This window comes from Ciconia boyciana, chromosome 2 (assembly GCF_034638445.1).
Source record: "Ciconia boyciana chromosome 2, ASM3463844v1, whole genome shotgun sequence".
Taxonomy (NCBI): domain Eukaryota; kingdom Metazoa; phylum Chordata; class Aves; order Ciconiiformes; family Ciconiidae; genus Ciconia; species Ciconia boyciana.
Genome location: NC_132935.1, coordinates 114,484,244 through 114,506,489, shown reverse-complemented (window position 1 = coordinate 114,506,489; position 22,246 = coordinate 114,484,244). Strand labels below are relative to the sequence as shown.

General features: G+C 35.7%; 1 protein-coding gene across 7 annotated transcripts in view; it reads right to left on the bottom strand.

Annotated features, from left to right (window-relative positions):
- Positions 1-22,246, bottom strand: part of BBS9 (Bardet-Biedl syndrome 9) — a 309,847-nt gene that overhangs the window by 206,323 nt on the left and 81,278 nt on the right. For all 7 annotated transcript variants that reach the window (XM_072853644.1, XM_072853649.1, XM_072853643.1 and 4 more), the window contains one exon: positions 20,921-21,073. In XM_072853644.1, the coding sequence (XP_072709745.1) occupies positions 20,921-21,073 (153 nt within the window). The remainder of the gene's footprint in view (positions 1-20,920; positions 21,074-22,246) is intronic.

Below are 22,246 nucleotides of genomic sequence, written 5' to 3'. Positions count from 1 at the left end.
TAAAAACTAATATAAAATCAAAGAAAGCCTGAATATATAAGCTCTCACTGAAAATAGTAACTTACCCACATTTTCTATACTAAAATCTACTCACCACCTAACAGATAAAATTTTACAATGAAGACACAACACTGCTGTAAATAACTTAGTTTTCTCTACCTCATTTTCATTTAAGCTCTGAAAAGTCAGTGTTTTATTGACATAAGTTCCAGCATGCATATTTCCTTGTCAGAGAAACAGAGAAAAAAAATCTGCATATATACAAGACAAGTACCTTTTAGAACATTCAGAGCCTGTTAAAGAATGCTAGTCTACTTATTCTCCAAAAGGCTGAGCAAATCTTTTCCCCCACCCAAATAAAGACCAAAGTATAACCATGCCTCTTGGAATAAGCACACACTTAAAACCAAAAATACTCACCCTTCCTCACCATCATTGTTTTTCTTTAAACTTTTGTTTTCTATTCCTTTGGTATACTCTTCCTTGACTATTGAATCTATTCCTTTTGTACCTTAAGCTGTCTATCTCCCTCATTCTATCTTATTTATCCCTTAAAATCTTGAGACTCTTAGCCACCCCTCATCTCATTTTTTCAGAACCACAGGATTCAGTTTGGTTGATCTGTGAGCTTCCCATTTCTCAGACAGCCCTCCCAACTTTCCTCAGGTTCTCCCTGTCTCCAAAGATAAAAATGCAAAGAAATATGGTTTCACAGATGCCAGCCATTTCTCCTTCATTACATATCCACCATAAAGCATGGGATTTTTTTTAATTTTTTTTTTTTTTTAAGTATTCATGCCAGGAAGAGATTGTTTCATTGTTTACACAGCTGTTTTAAAAAATGAAAACATTTGGAAAAAAAAAACATCCTTCAAACTTTTCATTTTATTTCCTCATAATTCCACATCCTAAGTATTTAGGAACTAAGATATTTTTTAAATTAATCTTCATTCATCCATCTAGAGATTTCAATTTTTTATGGCCTAGATTCTCAGAATAGTGAATGGAGAAGTCATTTTTTTTCAGAGAAAAAAAAATGAAACCTTAAGTATTCACCTAACCAGACCAGGCCCAAATCATTCAGTCAATGAATAGATTATCATTGAATTTGATGGATATTGGGCTGGGCATATTGCACATGAAAAAAGTTCCTGTACTAAATGTTAAAGAAGCAAATATGCAAGATTCAAATGAAAAATTTCTTTTTTTTGTACTAGCATCAGGCATGTCTTCAGTAATCTTAACTATGCTGAGTAGTTGGCTTTATCACATATTTAAATCAGTTCTACACACAACAATTTACATGATCAAAATTATACCTATAGAATCATACCTGTGGACCAAAATGCCAGACTATTTTATTTGAAGGCTGCTTTTAATTCTGTTCTTGGTATTTTGTAATGTGATAGTTTTAGTTAACTGGCTCTTCTAAAGACATTAGCTATCAAGAAAACAAAGATATAATACAAGAACTAAAAATAAACCAGTTCTGATACATGTTCTGCCTTCCACAATTTGGTTTATAGGTCTATAGTACATTTACAATTCTCACTGCACTGGGGGGAGGAAGGGGGAACAAAGTCTGAGTAGTATCAATAAGGTGCTGTTGCTCGTTCTGTCTTGTCACTAAACGTGAAATGGGATCTGAACCACAGCACAAGTCGCTGTACAAAGACTCTTCACACAAGATTACCACTGCAGAATTCAGCATAATGTTGGCATTGCTAATGGGATGAAACTAGAACAGTATGAATAATACATTACATGCACCAATCAATGTTACACTGTAATGGACTGATGGAAAATAAATGAAAACCAAGGAAGAACTTTCAAACACAAATATTTTATGATTATTCATTTATTATCTTTACTAGATGAAAAGAATCAACTGTGACAAAAGTGTAAAAGCAGCATAAATATTGCTTTATCTTTACCAAATATTTATTATTGCTTTGAAGCATGACTAGCTTCTGTACTTTCTGGGGCTTGTTCCCCTCCACCCTCCTTTCCCCTTCCAATCAGGACACACAAAATCTAAATTACCACTCCTGTTTTAAATAATTTCTAGGCCTCTATAAATTGATTATTTGCATTTAAAAACTAAGACAAAGTAGTAAGTGTAAAAATAATTTGTCTCATTTTGGCTGAAAGTTCCAGATTCTCTTCCTCTCTTCAGTATGTCATCTTACCCATCTTTTCTTCCAAGTACAATCTCTACTACATTCCTCCAGCCTCCAGTCTTCCTAAACTCTTTTTTTCTTACCCAATAGCAACAGCCATTCACACACATGTACCTCCCTTGAGCTAAGATCGATCTTTCTTAGTCTCACTAGCACTGATAACTATATGTAGAGTTCTTTCCCACACAATACCTTACTTCAAAATAGTCTGCACCCACCTCTCTTCTAGGCTTCACAAATCCATCCAAGGCTCAGATCTCCTTCCCTACTGCCCCACAACCTCCATGAATAGTCAGATTCTGTGCAGATCATAAATACCCCCTACTAGTTGCAGTGCCTGGAAAAGTAAAAACGAAGGCTGCAAAGGGTCTGGTATCATGATAACAAAGACAGCTCTGTATTCCAGGGCCCCGAATATCTCCTCTTTCTCTGCATGCAGTTCATGTGCTATAGTCAGCCCAGGGGCATATAGTTTGTATCAACATTGAAGCAAAAAAACATAGCCACATCATATTCTCTTCAAGTTATCACTCCACTTTCTCTTTTCCTCATCTCAAAAAAACTCAAACAGTGAGCGTGCTCTTTGTAGCCACTATCTTAACATTCTTCCCACTTGCCAAATTTTTGAAACCTTCATTCTACTATTTACACAAAGTGTTTCTCAAAAATTAATGACTTCTTCATATATTAATTTCAGAATCAACCTACTGACTTCCATCATGATAATTATCAAGGCGTAATTATCATCCCAAAGTCTCCTCAATTCAAAGGGCTTTTATGACTATCTTCAGATTCATTTATTATTATTATTAAATCTTTGCAATGACACCTCTATCTCAGCCATTTGTAAACTTTGCAAGTTTTTCAAATTATTTTCAAGTGATTTGGGATCTACCAGTGGTCTTCCCAGCAGAATTCATGAAGCAACCAGCAATTTAAAATACAAATAAAAACTATCTGCACAGAAATCCCACTCAGCTGGCAGGTATACAGCTGGGCCTGCCAGAAGGCAAAGTCAGAGGCTGGCTCCTGACTGCTGTCAGTGACAATTTAAAATATCCATTTTTATAGCATTAAAGCAATGCTTCTGTAAAACAATGAGATGCTGTTTGTCTAAATTCTAAGCACTTTATTTTCTATCTTTCCTTGTTTCCAACTTCCAAACAGCGGGAGGGGGGGGGGGGGGGGGGGAATCAATCAGTGTGAAGGTACCCATTATGTTAAAAAAGGACAGAGAAATACTGAATTAGATTGTACAATATTTGAGGCAATGATTAGTATTTTACGTTTGGACTGCCTGCAGAGAAGGGTTCCAACTTGAGTGTGGCCACACTGTGTTACCGCAAAAGAAATGTTAAGATAAGGAATACTGTAGGGCAGCCCTAAAATTAGTCATTGCCACATGTCCCACACTATTTGGAGAGAATTTTAAACTTTTCTTCATGATCCTTATAGCCTGTATTCGTTGACCATTTTTTCTTTAGTTTACCAAGACTAACAATGTGCTCTGTAGAATTAAGCATCACTTTCACAAGAATAATGAGCATTCCAAAATCATTTTCTCATTAGTGATTCTTAAATGTATTCCCCTTTGTCTTCTTGTAAATAAAGTCTTTACAAAGCTGAGGCAAGAAAAATACTAGATGAGGTTTGCACTGTTCTTGCTCTGTTAAGATTTTCTGGTATGGGAAAGGTCAGTAACTAATTCCCTTCAGACCACAGACTTCAGACCACAATTTTTGGAGACAGATCCAAAAATTTAAACAAAAAACAGTATTAGAAAAACCAATAAATGAACCCAGAATCATCTTATTGTGTAACAGCTTTCCTAAATACCTCCATGTTCTTATCAGTCTGACCTTCATCCTTACCCAAGGATGTTAGATTTGTTAAACTCAAAACTTGGTTAGGATTTGGTGTACTGAAATGGCAAGATCTTCAGAAAAAAAGAAAAAGAAAAAATTTATTCTGTGCTTGCACAGCATCCAATACACTGGGTGCCTTGAACCTAACTGGAGTCTATAGGTACTCCAGAAATTTAGAGTTACTTCACGACAATTTAGAGTTACTCACCACATCATTAAAGATCCTGATCAGAACCAAACCCAGGCATTTTCAACTTAAACAGAAACTTTCTTTTACTGCCATCTGAGATATCCAGGGTCACAGTAAAAGAAAATAATTCAGCATATATCAGAGGCTGTTACCACCAGCTGCTAGAGCCAGAGGACATGGGAAAATTGGGGAACTGTTGGTTGCAGCAGACTGGAATGGTGGGATAGCCCCCTAAAAGCCTGCTCTGATTTCTCTCCAAACAAACATCCCTATCCCTTCAGCATGGCAAAATTAGTTCCTCCATAGGTTACTTCTCTCACTGTGCCCTGGGGAACTGTCCTCATCTGACCAGTGAGGAGGAGGAGGAGGAAAGGACTAGTGTAACAAGCAATACCCTGCACTTCTACTGGGCAAAGGTGTCAGGGAAGGGCCACTCGTGGCAAGAGGGGAAGGGGACCCACTGAAGGATGGGAGGGCATACTGTGGGGATGATGGGGCTCCAGTACCCACAAATAACTGGATGGGGAACCCAGACTCACTCATCCTCAGTCTCTCATTTGACCTGCTCATGTTGATTAATGAGCTGAGAATGAACTTGTCTGGGAACATTTCCCACAACTTTGGCAGTGCAAGGCATTTTGAAACCCAGGATCAGGAGAACCAGGGGATCAGGCTGCAACTCAAACAGTGAAAACATAAGCCTGCTTAGGGTTCTAAATCCAGATTCTGACATGGGAACAACACTAGAAACTATTAGTAAAAATGTATGGCTTGATTCAAATTATATAAATTTTAACAGATGGGTTAAGGAAAACTACATTCCTTTGAGATGTCTTAAGAAATATTTTACATATCCACTTTAATTTTCAATCTCTGAATAGATATATATTCACATTTTTCTTAGCTAAATATGTAGGTCTTACACTCATTAACCTGTTTTAAGACTAAATTTCCTCTTTTCAGCTTCTGAAAACTACCACTGGCTTTAGTGTTATAGAAAACTATACTCCTAGGTGGTCTCTCCACTATTCTTTTATATTGCTAATATCCAGCAAAGCCATGCCTATATGAAGAAAAAATATTTTAAAGTGAGTTTAGACGTGCAGACATATAAGGAACACGCAAGAATCCTTTTGCATCATTGGGAATTTTCCCAAAGATTAAAACTAGAAGACTGACTCAAATTGTACACATTATCCAGAAACCAGTATTTGTACACTACTCTTATTTACATTTTGTAGGGTCAAGGTTCAATATATAATCTTTTTTTAATGGTGTCACTTAAAGTAAGGCTTCAAAAGGCTCAAGAAAATTTTTGCATGTTATGGTGAAACAAAGGCCAAAAAAATAAGGCTTGCTAACTTCTAAGCAATCAAGCAGCGGAAAAAAAACCCCAAAACATTAGTAGCTAAAATTATAAAAGGCAGGGGAGCCTAATAGTTTAAGTATGGGGAAGAAGGGAAAAATCCCAAATTGTAATCTGAACTCTTCCACCAAGCTTGCAGTCCAGCCTCAGATAAATTACTAACCAGTAGCATTTAGCTACCTACAATTCAAAGTTCTGTTTCTATTTACCAGAAATGCTTGAGAGATCTTAGACTTTACTTATTCACTATACATTAACACTTCTTTATTGATTATTTTTCTAGTAAATTCTACAGATGTCTCAGAGTTGCAGAAGGAAAAACCTGCAGAAAGAACTTAACTAAACTGCAATCTTCTTATACAGTTCCTCCGTAATTTATTTGGTATTTTATGAATTATGAACTTACCTTTATCTTAGTTCTTCCTTTTTTACAATGTACCAACTCTTGACAGGAAAGCTAAACATATTTACAATATTTGTCTTTTGCTGCACTCTGCTGGAACAATCCATTTTTCAACTGAAAGCAACATTGTTCTGTATGCAATGCAAAAGTTAACAAAAGAGAGAGGCAAAAATCCAGGAATCTTATTTCTTGTAAAAATGTACTCTTTTGAAGCACATGTATTTTTCAAAGCAGAATTTAGACATTTAAATCCATATTTAGTTGACCTAATAAAGTGGCCTATTTTCAAAGACAGAGCACCTGAAACAGTCCTAGATAGAACAGGATTAAAGAGGGCTCCCTACTGCTCAGAATAAAATTATAACAAATTAAGCACCTCAATACGGCACTGAAAAGCCTCTTGAAACACAGATTGGAAGAGTCCAGACTTGCATGCATCATTTTAACTACCCTTCACCTGATAAACACACTATTTTAAAAAAGTTACATATGCACAGAAACCTAACCCCCTCCATTTGATCCCTGATCAAAATATGAAAAAAATAAGAGACAACATAGGTTATTATAACATTCAGAGAAAATGAGACAAGTCTTTGAATCTCTTCAAAAAAATTACTACAATTTACTGGACATTTTATGAAAATTTTAAATTTACAGTCCCATTTGTTTCATTAACAAATGAAGAAACTTACCTGGGACAGAGAACAGACCTCAGCTTGTGTTAACAGTCAGAGTTATTAACTCCCATGATAATTCATTCTGGCTGAGGATCTGCTCCAGAATCACCCAAATGCACTACACAAATTAATTGTGACCTCCTACTAGAAAAATGCACCTGTGATCAAAAGAAAGGGTTATGACTTTTTTCTTTCCTCTCCCCTCCCCAAGAGTAAACTCCTTTGCAGTGACCACAAACTTCCAAAAAGAAAAAAAAAAAAATTTTAAGGGGAAGTAAATAACACAGATGCAACAGAACAGAAATGTCACATGCTTGCTCTAGCACTCTTCTGAGGGCAATGAGGAAAAGCTTTCACTCTTAGACCTGTCTTGGGAGTTGCAAATACAGATGTTGGCACCAGTCCCAGAACACAAAGAATACTTTTCAATTTTTACTAATACCTGCTAAAATTGTATCTTGGCATTTTTGCTCGGAAAGAAAATTAAGGAATGACCCCTCTTAATGCTTTGTAATCCACTAAATCTCAAAAACGCTTCTCAGGGAAAGGTTTCCACAGAACTTTTTTTTTTTTTTCTTTTTGCAAAGAACAACAGGACCTCTTAGGCAGTCATTGCCTTTACAGATTGCTTTGCTGAATTCAAAACCAAGAATAAATACAGACAATAATCAACAAATCACTCAAACCCTCACATGAATAGTGAAGTAATGGTTTCAGAGCTTACAGATACAGAATGTATAAAGTGACATAGGAAACAAAACATGAAAAGAAATTTTCAGAGAAACTATCTACTTCAAAGGTTGAAGTACTTAGCCTAAAATTGGACAGGCCAACCAGTTTCTCTGTAAATGCACTGCTGGTATTCCCCACCGCCACTACCCTCAAACAAGTTTAATAAAATAGATTTCAGAAATTAAAACTGGTTTTCATAGGAACAAATTATATACTAGAGGCCAAATGTTTCTCTGTTCCATAGACTGGTTTCCCACAGAAGAAAAAACAGACGAGCAAGATGAAGACTTGTATCAACGTGTTTTTCTCCATTTGTCTCTGGTGCCTTTGTTAAAAATAAAAGGTATCACAACAATAAACATAAATGGAGAGTTATACTTCAAACTGTAACCATGCCAGTCTGCAATTTTTAACCTGTAATGTAACAAAACATATGGGAAGAATGGGTGAAGGAACTTTTTAGAGACACTAGGCTTCCAAAAGCAAATGGACAGTGCAGGCAACAATTTAAGAACTAGATAAGGAGAGCAGTAGTTAAGTACTGGGTAGGAATCAAGTCAGATAGACAAATCTGTTGTAGGCAAGCTTCCACTACTGTGGATCTCAGGAAAAAAAAGTAAAAGAGGACATGAAGCAGGATATTTTTGCATATGACAGGGAATTTCACATCGTGGAATTCTAACTAATTGCAATTATAAACTACCATCTCTTCACATGCTTTTATACAAAGGAAAAAATAGCAAAAGATAAAGCAAAATAAAATGCAAAAATATAATCCAGTAGACATGAATAAAATACTGAAGATTAAGTCAACCTGCAAGCTATTAATAACTTCTGTAGTTTATAAATTTCTGCATACAATTAAGAAAACAAACAGAAGTGATCTTTAAATTTGTCAGAAAAGATAATTCAACAGATGTTTTAATGAATCATATTCCTTGTGTTTCTGATCAAACAATACAGACTTCTTCCCAAAAGGAGGTAAAAATCTGAAAGATAGCTATTAGTAGCCAACAAGTAATCTGCTTCATATTTGTTTCCACAATAAAAAGAGAGAAGAAAATGAGTGTATCAGATGCTAATAAAAGCTAAAAGGAATAAATATAGCCAGAAGACATAGAACATACTGAAACACAACAGTGTTTTTGAAAATACTTATTTTAAGACAGACTTTCAGTTGCCTGTTCAAATGTAAGAGACAGCTAATGCACAATGAAATGCTCATTAAGGAGAAATGAAAAAAATAAGGAAAATGCAAGAAGTTTACTTTTCCTCCAGCAAAGCATGGAATTTTCTCAAAACTCTGAAACCCCATTCAAATTAAAACAGAGGCAAGGACTACTGTTTTCTTTAACATGACAAATCTAATTAGCTAGCAAATATTTAACCAATGGCTAGAGGTTGATCTTTAAGTACTAAATAATGAGATGTAATTAAGGTAGCAAAGGCAAAAGGTTACTAATTTAGGGCATTTCTATGGTGCAGTGTTTAAATTATAGGTTTTATACAAAACGCATGGGCCAATGCACAAGAAAAAAATCCAATTTTAACGGAATGCAGAACAAATTAACATTTTAACATTATAATACTACTCAATTGTATAATGGGATTTTGCTAAGTGTCATAGAACAGAAAATAAAAGTAACACTCCAAGGTATGCTTGTTAACCTCTTCAAGCTAAATATATTACGAGCCTACTGACAGCAGTAAATAGACACATTGTAACATGAAAGACTCTGAATTCAAAGCCCTTTAATAGGTGTTGCTTTTTCTAAGCAGATTGGCCTTAAGAGTATAAACAATGAACAAGATTAAAATTATGTTATCCATACCAAATACTTTCAAATTTCCTAAAGGGAAATGGAATGATTCCTTTAAAAATACCATTAAAAAAACAGTTCCTGTAATACATAATGTCTTTTTCTCCACTTCTCCTTCCCATGTTACAGGAATTTAGCCTGGCAAGTATAGTCTTCGGCATCCATACATAATGTTTTCTAGGTTGACCAAAAGGCTTTCTGGAAAAATAAGGATTACAGCTGTCACAGTCAAAACCTGCCACCTCAACATTTCAGCATCCTGGTCGTCCATCCAACAAGGGACTCAAGCAAATACTTAAAATTAAGATGTCTACATAATACCAAGTCTGTATCTGTAACAAACTGCCAATATGTTTTAATATTGGCAATTTGTTTTAAAGAAATTGGGAGCCACAAAACTTTGTCAAAGACCTCAAGGCAAGCAGAATGGGTAGAACATTCTATTTAATAAAAGCTTTAAAATAATACCTCTATTACGATACTCATCATTACTGTCTTCTTCCTTCCTGACTTCTGACCTCCTCAGTTCATTACACCAACTTTTCCTGCATTAACCACCTTTTTCCTTTTCATACTGGTTTAAATTATCCACAACAGAATAATTAAAAGCTTCACAATGTAGAAATACCTACGGTGTGGAAGTTAGTAGTTAAGCACAACTGAAACATAAAAAAGACCTCTTGAGATGCCAGCTGGCAAGAAGAAATGGAGAAGAAAGTTCTTTTCCCTTTTGTTTTTGTCAATTTACAGATTTAACCAATAGTTTAGCTCCAACATAAACTGTACCTTTTATTAAAAAGATCTAAACTGGGAGAATGACCACACAAGTTACATTTTTCCTCAGAGAGGTAGTGCCTAGAGCAGCAGCTCTGAGCTGACTGCGAGGAACATACACACAAAGAAACATTTTTTTTTTTAATGAAGTGTCTATACTATTTTTGAATAATTTTTTTCTTCAGGAATCCACAGTCCACCGCTATACTACCTCTGGTAAGTAATACCAAGCAGAATCCTACCTCAGCTGATCAGGAGTGTATAACAAATATGTAAGCAGTATTAGGTGTACTGGGCAGAGCAGGGGACTCGTGACCTGAGGTATTCCCACCTCTGACATTGATCTATAGGGTACACCAGTGGTCTATACAAGTCCTTTTGGGTCAGCCATCATCAGTGACTAAATTAAATGTCACACCTGTAAGAGTACCCAAGATCAACAGTACAGTGATTTAGATGCTCATTCTCTATATGTTAATGGAAATAAGTAGTTGTAGAGACTGATGTAAAATTATTTTAGGTTAAGTTAGCAGACAAAACAGCTTGGTGTTGCTGGGTTTACAGTAAAGATACAACAGTAACCAAATCCACTTGGACACCCAATTCACACCAAGATCTGCAAGCATTAGATGAGTAAATAATTTAGTTAATTTGGCCCTCAAATATTTATTTCCCAGGTGGTTTGGGGGGGTGGGGGGGGAGGAGGGAGGTGGTCTTGTTTTGTTTGAAATCAGTTTGGCATAAAATGCTATTAAATTACATGACTTACATAGCTCTCCCCCTTATTTAGTTGTTAGCATAATGAACATATAAGTCGACACGAACCCAAGCATTTCACTGAATCCGAGTATCAAAGTCTCTGAAATATTTACTTGGCGTGCATTTGAAACCAACATATACTTGTCATCCAACCACAATGCAAAATTATCATCTATTGTACATCAAAGAAATCAGTATCACTTATCATGAGCTTACACCAGAAAATTATCTAGTTCAATGTTATTTCAGCTACCTGAAGACACAGCATCCATGTACACGCTGGTAAAACAAGTATAGCGGCCACCCAAAAGCAGACTATTAAAATAGAAGCCCCCAAAAATGTTCTTAGTACTGCATGCAGAAATTAACCAAAACTGATAATAATTTAATATTCACTTAATTCATCACATCTGGACTACTCAATTAAAATGAGCAATTTCACAAAGATCACGTATCCAAACTCGCAAAGTAACCATTGTATCTTCCACCACATACGCTCACTAGTTGTTCTCAGCTGCATAGCTTTTATGCCTGAAATGCCTTTGTACTGCATAATTACAGGGCTGATACAGAAAACTTTCTAGGGAGCATGAAATAATAGTGTTTTCCATCCTTCTATGAAGACAGTTATCAATTTTTTTTATTCAAGTTTTGATTACACTATTGCATAGCACTTCCTCTCTTGCCTATGGAGTAGAGTTCTCCCAGTGAAAGAGCCTGTCAATGATTTAAGCTTCAGCACAGGTATCTGGTATTTCAGATTGAAAGAAATGTCATATCTGATAAAGAAATAAGACTTATCAGTATTCCTTTCTTCGGGGAATTGTAGCCAACTGGTTCCATTTTCACTCATTCAAATGCACACAGGTTCTTTCAGTCCCTACAGAAAGCCCTCATATACAGTCTAGTGAGCTCATGTTAGGCTGAGGATACAAAATCTACCCCTACAAAGGAATATTATTTTTTCCCCTTCAAAAAGGCATTAGCCAATGAAATAAATGTCACAAGAAGTGCCAAAGAAAGTTTCCATCAGAAGAAGCGACATAAATCACTTCCTGCCATTGCCTTTATGCACCAGAGGGTACAATCTGCCTGTATCCCTGAGGACTGAATCAAAGTTTGGGGAACCCTCTGATAGGTCACATTGTTGCAACAGCTCTAAAGTGGGAACTGCACCCAGGGTGGAGTGGGGAAAAAAAAATTAAATAAAATCACACCATTGGTCCTTTAGTGATTTGAATGGAGCAATGGTTGCTCAAACCTGGCTATTCACAGGTTCAAGGGAAGTTATTCAGTAGATAAGGCTGTATGACACAGCACAGTGTAACTGAAACCCTCCTTTGTGGAAACAGGTCAGGCCGGATGCAGTCCAGCAGACCCCAGTTGAGGCGCTTTGTGCCATACCTACACACACACACACACACACACATATTTTACTTTCAACCTCTTTCCCTTGTGATGGCTGTATTGTTTCCAGCTTTTACATGCATCTAACTCCCTCCACAAAAAACCCTTACTGAAGATAAGAGCAATTTTACCTATTTGTCCCCCAAACTGGCTGACCTGAAGTGAAGACTGTCCCACACTGGAGCAAGTAATTGCTACCACAGACCAAAATACAGAAGACTTGTGCCAGCAATCTTAATATATGCTTCCCAAGCACAGCTAACTACTTTCAGACATTTTTGGAATACATCTTCTAATAAAAAGGGGCTTTGATGACATTGTAAGTATTCCACTGTTAAAACTAAATAAGTCTTAGAGAAACAGAAACATAACACTATTTGAACACCAGTAAAATAGAGAATTTTAATTATATGTAATAGCCACTAAGCTACTTTTAGTGGCTATGAAAAAACCTACATCTAGCAGAAACAGCAATAAAACAAGAGAAGTTATATTTAACTCCTCCAAAGAACAGCATATTTATTCAAGCCAAAAAGAGCTAATTCATACTATGGGTGTAGTTCTCACTGACATTATCTGGGGAAAATTACTATTACAGGAGCGGGTGTGATATATAGCCTTTGAGTCATGCATGATAAACCCTAATGGTTTTGCTTTGAGGTAAAAGTCCTTACTAATAAAGTAATGAATGGTTCCCAAAATGTCAAGTTCCTGAGGCCATGTGTGTCAGAAGTGTGACTCTAGAGAGAATACTCAATCATTAATGATCACTTTTGAGATTTTTATCAACTGATTAATAAGCAAAGAAAGGAGTTAAGGGGCTTGAACAAAGAGTTAATGGATGTTCACACGTACACAAACATATATCCTTTTGTACTACTGCCTATAAATTACCTATATCTAAGGAAGGCAAAGGCATTTGCCTTCGATATACTCTTCATCTTTGTGCTGAAATCATTTTGGAAATATCAAAAGAAATTACTCCATCTAACAGCCTGAAACCACCAAGGATTACTAACCTAGAGTATTTCCAGTTCCCTAAAACAAAAAACCTGACTATAGGGAAGTCAGTTCAATCATGTGAGTCTGCAACCAAGTCCCAGAAATAACAGACCCAAAAATCAAATGGGAGGGTGTCATTTGATAGTTGGGGGAATCTTATTCTGAGAGCAGAGAAAAACGGGAAACAAACAAACAGAGGGAAAGAGGGGAGTATGAGAGTATGAGAGGGGAGTACCAGAATATGCTTCCTTTCAAAAGGCAGTGACAAGATCCAAATCTCTTGCTGAAGACATGAAAATAAGTTAGAACCTTCCAATTAGGGTGGCTCTGTTTACCACACAGCTGTATTTTTCATGCTGTCTAACAACGTGCACGTGCACATGCACATTTAAAAATTCCTTCGCAGAATTTAATTATAATTTACTCTAAGTGTCAAATACACATACCTTCAGTAGTGGCGAAATTCAGTATCTGGAACTGGACAAAGCTGGAAGAGCTGTCACCAGTTCGAGTTAACTGGACTCCAGGAAACTCTGAGCAAGAGAGATATCAGATACAAGATCGAACCTAGAGCGCATGCCTAGAGACCGAAAGACAGAGAGCACCTGCAATTCTGCTTGTCACAGCACCCAACAGCATAGCAAAAGGTTAGAACAGATCTGCAGGGAAGGGTGCGGACAGTCACAGAATTGTTCCACACCAGCTGAAAGACAGGAGATCGTGAACCATCTCCAACTAGGAGCCACATAACTACATTAGTGCAGTGCTACGAAGAAGGTGTATTTGTATGGGTTTTGTTCAGCTTTGACACAGATGCAAAGCTTCCAGATAGCATCACATTCACATCTAGCTGATGTTGAACGCAGGCGAAGCAGATGCATGACAATGCCCCCAGGCATAAAGGCAAGCCCATAAACACTGGGCCAGAACCCCATGTCTTATAAACTAGGCTCTCTGGAATAATGGTGGTTTAACTCAGCTAAGGATCTGCTCTGAAAACTGATCAAAAGTGTTAAACAAGAAGGACAAAATATGCTTACATTTAGATATTTTTCAACTGTTAATTGGAATACTGGTTTTCATTTGAAGTGCCAAAATTTCAGAGAGGAAATCATATGATTCAGAATCAACTAGTTATCTCAGTTGTGATAATGATTTACACCCAAAACTAATTTTGCCTGATAGTGTCAAATGGACTATAAAATGGACAAGAACTGGCACACAGTATTTTAATACTTAAAATACTGCTTGACAAGGTTTCAACACTCTTGCTTGATCACAAACCACAATGAAAGAGAGACATAACATGCATGATCAACAGCACTAGGGTGAAAATTCCTCACAATTGTCTTGTTAAGTAAGATGTGCTCAAAGGGATTCTAAGTTCCTTTAAGTTCTGTTCAAAATTCAGATTAATTGCACATTCTGCCGAAACCTCAAGAAACATAAATATTTAGTGCACTTCCCATGGCCTCCTAAATTATGTCCAGGGATACAAAAGATTTGCTTTTTCTCCATACGTTTAACTTTGAAAGTTTATTGTATCATAGCTTTCTCTTTTTGGATGCTTTTCTAAAAAAACATTAGTTAACACTTTAACATGAGCTGAATGTTCTTTTTGTGTGTGTATTTTAGAGTAAACTTAAACAAAGCTGCAAGTCAGAACCTACATGCTTTAATCAGGTGTTGCCCTAAATTTTTTTTCTTTCTTTGAGAAAAAGAATGCTACAAAGTTAGCTTTAGATTTGATTATTTAAATGTCAGCTTTCAAGAATAGAATAGATCCTGTCATGTAGTACAGCTACTCAATGTCACTCTGAAAATAACATGTGATTGAAGGGCTCCAAAAGGATCAAACCAGTTGCAAGAAAAGTTATCCATAAACAAGGAGCAAACATAAGGACACCTAAATACCAATCCTGTGCTGTGGCATGAAACTGTGGGCCAGTCCTAACTTTTAGCTGGTAGCATTAATTCTGGCACAATTGCTTTAACTCCATCCCAAAAACATGAAACAGTCCATCTTTCTGTTTAAATTAGGCTACAACAAAGAAACAGTTGTGTAATGAAGTTCATGAAGTTCTGAAAGTACTAGAAGCAACTTTCTTCAAAACTGTCATATGAAAGAGAAAGGGCAACTCCTGTGACATTACTAATTAAAAGAACCAGTGCATTTATTTAAGGACATTTGACTTCCAAATCCTTTGCAAAATTCATGTTTTTCTCCAGAAGTCTCTACCGAATGCTCCAGTTCCCCAGCGAACATCCAGGGCTGTATATGTGAGGGACAGCTCAGATCACAGACCTCAGGGAAAACGGCTACCCTTATATGTGGATAAAGCTTTCTCAGTCACAGGCAACAAATTCCTACACAGTTTACTGCTGTGTAAAGAATTAAAACGGATCCTCCTGATGGAATTGCCTTCCTTATTCTAAATGAGGAGCCATGGTATCTCTACCTGGAAGCAATTGTGTTTGTTGACAACTTAGACTGATGGTGAAATGCTACACTTACTTTCCAGTGCTGCTAGCTATATGAACAAGATAAACAATATAGGAGTGCTGAAGGGAGAACAGATGAGGGAGATTACACTGATAAAAATCTGTAGGAATTGTGTTTATTCCTATTCCCTGTAAACAGTAACCTATGAGCACCTCTTGAAATCTGAAAGACTATATGAATACTTTTTCCCTTGTTTCAAACAGTTTTTAAGTGAAAAAAATTCCTATGCGTGTGAATCTCTTCAAGCTGCAATTCCTATGCAGAACTCACAAGATGCAAGACCAAGACCAGCCAAGATAAATACAAATCATATACTAAAGACATTAGAATGAACTGGACAACTTGTAGTTGTTTACAGAGCAAGATCTGAAAATTACGTTGAAAGACACTTTATTGCTGCTTACAGCCAAGTATTTCTGTGAGACAGGTTATTCAATAATAATATAAATAAAATCACCATGACAGAATAGCTGAATTAGGAGTAAATAAAGGGAATAAACTTGCAGCATCAATTAGTTCTAGCAGTTCTGTTTAGAAAAGTGTTGGGTCCTCTTACTAATGGCAAGATGCTCTCAAATTTATAAAGTACCTTAAAGAAAGAAAAGCTAAAATGTATCACCAATCAAAAATAAAGACCCACTGTTGTAGAACATGTAGCTATTAAGCCTACATGTCTAAGGTTATGCAACTGTGCTGACCATTTGTCAGACTTGTTCTGTCAGTCCATTCCTAATAACTGTCATTTCCAATGACCACACAAAATTTTAGTGACATGAAGATCCAGAAACATTAAGTTCCTCTATATATTTTTTAAATTAGCAGACTGGGAGGGGAGAGACACTGTTAGTATTTCTACTGAGACAGGGGACATCATCCATCTTGTCTGGTTAGGTGGCTACCGCCAGTCAGCACTAGTGCACTGGCTTGACAGTGCACAAATAAGCAACTGCCAGGGGGGTGCTGGGGCCATGGGTAAAAGTTGAGATGTCAGTATTAAAAAACACAAGCAAGCTAGTGGTTTTACAGGCTGGGGATGAAGAAGCCTCAGAATATGGGGAAACCTGAGGTACTGTGCAATAGTGGCATCAAAGAATAGGAACAGAGCTATGCTCACTACATATGATGGAAGTGTGGGGATATAGGACAAATGTGTTTGCTTTATGACTTGTCTTAATTTTGCTACCTTTTATTGTAATACAATGCAACATAGACACAATTGCTTTGTCATTACATTTTTTTGTAAACTTGAACTGTTCAATCTTGTCTCAGATTCATGATTTAATTACCTAAAATTGGTTAAGCAACAGTTAGTGCCCTGGGAGAACTCCACACCACATTTCAAATTCACCCTTCCTCCTCTTTCCATAAAAGGATGTAACTGCAGTAGTCTTCTAAACATGGTTACAGGGTTAAACACGGCTTACAACTAGACACAGCTAGTATTGCTTAGATTCACTAGGATAAAATCCATGTGTGTTGAAATAAGAAATTGAACCATCTGATTTTTATGCCACTTGTTAATTCCAGCTGGTACCTGGAAACCCAGATAATGTATGCCAAGAGTCAATGCATGAAAATTATAATTCCAGGGCAAGCACCTGCAGCTACTGCCAATCTATGATTTTTTTTAACATGACAGAAAACACACTGTAGAGATTAAAGATCATTAAATTACACTTTCAAGCAATAACATGTCTCTAATAGGTGAGCATTATAAAAAGTACATGCTGTTTACAACAGCTACCATAAAATTTGCTGCAATCTCATTTTGTATTTGAAGTCCTTTAAACTACAAAACATCTATGCAATCTCAACTACTGTTCAATTGCTTTTAAATTTATCTAATTAAATTCCTTTCTTAGAACAAGAGCTAGCAGCATGTCCAATTGCACTGGTAATTTTTTTAACCAGAGATCAAGAAATTAATTCATTGGCATACAAATAGCACCTATTGCAAATTGATTTTTCCATTATTTTCATAGCACCTTCCTACAAATCATTTCTAAACATAACAACATTTCCTTTTTCTAATATACAAGGCTACTACGTATATAACAGCTTTTCTTTTCCTTCCAAAATGGAACATCTGATGTCACTATTTGTTAACTGTTGTTAATACTCAAATCTATTTAGACCTATAATATTACTTCAGAAAGACAAATTCTAGAAGAACAGATTAAACAGGACTATAAAATCAAAAGCAAGCTTTTCACCATTGCACACAGATGCCTGTTTATACCTTTCTCTGTTATTGTGAAGATGAAAAATAAGGCTAAAGTTTCCTTATAATAAACCCATTAGTAAGTTTATTGTAGCACTAAATAAATCCTGCCTTGTTGGTAATGTACAAGGAGCGATACAAGAATTTAGTTCATAAATAGAAATACTTTCTACCAGAGAATCAAATGCAGCTTGATTAATTTTCTCTGGTTTGGCATCTATAAGTTTGACACACATTGTGCATTCTCCAACATATCACACAAACACAACTTTTACTTGAACCTGAAAATCTGAAAATAATATTTATAATCTACGTCAGCTGTAAAATTCAAATCAGTTCAGCAACTCATTACAATTTGCAGGTGAGCAAAGAAACTGTACAGAATAAGTTTAAAATAGGTACGTATCACATCTAGGCAATGAAACTATGAGTTGAATATTCACCATAATTTGATTTGTATTTAAAAGGCTGTTCACACAAAGGTTATATATCTGCTGTATAACTGTTCTGATGCAAGGAAATAAGGGAAGCAATAAGAGGTACCTTTATATCCCTGTGGATTTGGAGAGGTTATACCATTATAGCTTCAATTTTAAAAAAATCCTAAGCTATAATAGTTATTCTATTAAGAATGTTACTCATATAGAGCCCAAGTCCTGGAGATTCTAGGTTAAAAAGAGTAATAAAATCACATACTAACTGGAAACTCCTTCTTGTTCCAGATGAAAAGGTTTGGAATACACTATAAAACCAAAACATATACATTTCCCTTCTGACTGCAAAACCCAATGTAAAAAGTAACAAAACCTTTCTTTGTATATAACAATTACTTTGGTGAAAAATGAGGGGATAAAACAATGCAAATTTTTCTTTTCTCATCATAAAAATATTTAACATAAGGGAGGAGATTAGATTCTTTGACAATGGTAAGAGAATAAAAATCAATTTCTTTTCTAACAGTTAAGAGTATTTTATTGTGGGATTTATCATACCTATTTTATTACAAAAACCCCTAAAACTTCTACATCACTTATTCAGAGTTCAATCCAAATTCCACTGAAGCAAATAAGAGTCATTCTACTAAGAGTCTATGGGGTATGGATCATCATTCTTCACTGAATGCATTCTGCATTAGGAAAACTACTAAACACAACCATGGTGCTCAAAACAGACAACTTTCCAAAAGGAAAAATAGAGACAACTTGTTTGAACAATTCTTCTGAAAGCAGTATTCTCAAAAATACAACCATATGAATTCCAATGTCAAAAAGGCTACATGCTTAAAATAATTTTTGGAGTGAGACTTTATACTGTTCATATTTATCCAGCCTCATTATTCCTTTACTGAAAACACGTGTACCATATTTTGAATACTTCAACTACTTGCATTAGATATACTTGTTCAGATAAAGACAGAAGATGATACTGAAGAAAGAAAACAAGATTTTTTCTAATATAGGAAATGCTTCATCGAGCAATTTCATTTCATCCACATAGCAAAGAGACAATATTAAATCCTACTACAGCTCTCACTTTCAAAACAACATATGCAACAGTGGGGTCTCTATGGTAATTACTGTTTTACTACACTTTTGCTTGTACTAACAACAACATTTCTTTGTTGCAAGGGGATTCACACAAACAAAAGAAAAGAAAATCTACCAAGAAAAATGTGAGCTTGCCTAAAACAAAGTTTTAACAAATGTGGGAAAATGTAAGCATTTGTTCTCTGGAAAGAAATCTTTTTCCTCATTCTCCTTTCAACTACACTAATTCTAATTAAAAAATTACAACAGTAATTGTTAAGAAAAGTACCCATCTAATTTTAGTTTGAAGGTCCTTATAAAATAAACTTCTGCAACATCCATCTATTTCAACTACCTGGTTGAGGTCATATTCTCAGAACTCATCTTTCAATTCAACTGCATAAGAAAACTGTCAAGCACATCCCAGTTGCTTTTAAGTTTAAGTTCTACACAGCAAAAGCAGACTCAAGGGTCTCACTTTTGTTTATCTTTAGGGCTTATTTAGTCATGCCATTTCAAAGTGTTAAAGAATCACCCATCTATCACAACAATACCTAGTATTTCTTAAAGCAACCAGAAAACCCCCATTTTCAAACTTAAACCATCTCATGGTTAACTCACTCACAGTAAAGACTGAAATAAAGGCAAATCTGACTCATGTATAATCATACATGGAAAGGCAGTTTTCTCCAATTTAGAGAAATGTTTTCTTAGAGCAAACAGTAAGGAAAAATATTTTTTCTTAACACTTCTGGTTTTTAATTGTTGTGATACACAACAGCACATAAAGGTAAGTGTTTTTTCCAGCAAGGAATCTAGTTGCAACTCAGCTTCTCTGACAAGGCATATTAGAAAGTAAAATCAGATACTCCAACAGAAAAGCACAAAGCACTTGAAGTAACTTCTTAGCAAAGGGGATGCATCATGAAACAAGGGTTATTCTAAAGCAATGCAGGGCTGAGTCAGGAAAATGAAGCAAATTTGTTTTATTCCTTGTGTACTTCCAGTATGGGGATGGTTTAGGAATGAATTTTTTTAAAACATTATTCTTCTGCAGCTATCACATTCTGAAATGATTAGAACATAAAATCCCCATAAGGAAGGACATGGTCAGCCTCAGACAATTTTGTTGTGACTGTTACACCAGCCAAACCATTCCACCAGTTTACAGTGTACCATAAAATATTTACACAAGCTATGAACTATAAAATATTTTCACATGAACTATAAAATATTTACACTATCAACATCAGTTAGGAAAGAATGATGTGCTGTCAAGCTGGTGTGACCCAGGAGTAAAGATTTTGTGGTCGCAGATTAAATAAAACTATTGCAAATCATCTGGAAAGTTACAGGGAATATTAGGTTAAACAAATTACTGCTTCCTGGTCTCTTGGATGGTAAATGTAACCAGGAAAGCATAGCTTATATGCTTTAAGCTAAGTTTTACCAACAACATAAAGAAAGGTTAGGCTCATAATCAAACTGTACTGACCTCTCTGAATGTTCCTTCTAGCAAGGTGTCCAGATGTTGAAGAGGAGCAGGAGTTTTGTCTTTGAATCGTGTCAGCAATCGCCGCTCAATAGCTCGAAACTGTACAGCTCTTTCAGATAAAAGCTCCTGAAACTTTTCAGCATTCAAACGTAGCTGCAATTTAAGGGTTTTCAAGAATTCAGGTTAAGGGTCATATACATTATGTATGCACATTCCAAATGAAATGGGAGAATTATAGTAGAATTTTTGGGAGAGTGTGTGTTATTCAAAAATGATAATGTCATTTATACCAGTTTCATATTCTACACTCCTCATGAAGCTTATTAACATTTTCAAGAATTATCATTTGCCACTGAAATCAAAACTAATTGTCAACAGCCACAATAATCTGTGAAAAACACATAAATATCTCATCAAGAAGCCTAATAAGAAGATTGAAATTTCACTACCAGGATCTCAAGGCTTCTCCTTGGTTTGGTGTGCTATTTATGACACATACACACAGTGTATTGGACTTGATATTCATTGCAGTAGAAAGTAAATTGTTATTCCCTTAAGCACGAATAGAAGTACTAAATTCTGCACTGTTTGAATGATTGTCTTTTTCTGAAGTGCAATCCTTTTTCTTTTTGTATGTACTGATCAGCTATAGCAACAAACTTTCTGGAAATTTGCATAAAACTTTGAACAACATTGTGCATCAAATGCCCAGATAATAACAATTCTTATTTTATCTTTTAATCACCTTACTATTCTCCAGTATATGCCTTTAACACAAAAATCAATCAGTAAAGGTGAGTCTTTCAAAAAGCTAGGACTCCTCTGTACAGCTGCCATGCTGTAAGTAGCAGGAGTTACCAGAAGAAACATTAAGACACACAGCTTTCCAGATGTCAGCATTATGACACGCATCCATTTTAAAGTGCCCCAAAATGAGCAGAAAAATTAAGTTTCTTAAATTTAGAAAACAGATTATTTTTAAAAATAAGCAAACGTACCATTCTGTCAGTACATGATTAGGAAGGACAGTTCAGGGAAGCTAAGAGAAAAAGAAACAATATGCAGCTTTTCTAGAAGTAGGAGGAAAAAAGGGACATCTCAGGTAATATTCTCCCAAGCTTGCCAAAAAGAGTGTGTTGAAACTAACAGGAATGGGAGCATTAGGATCCCCTTGATAGATCATCTGATAATTTTTAGACCAGATAGTTATTGTAAAATTTCAGAAACTTCAAAATAGCCAGCTGCAACATAATTAGATCCTAAATTAGCATTCCAGCAATCACACCTATATTTCAAACTTCAGTGTATTTAAGCTTGTGATACAAT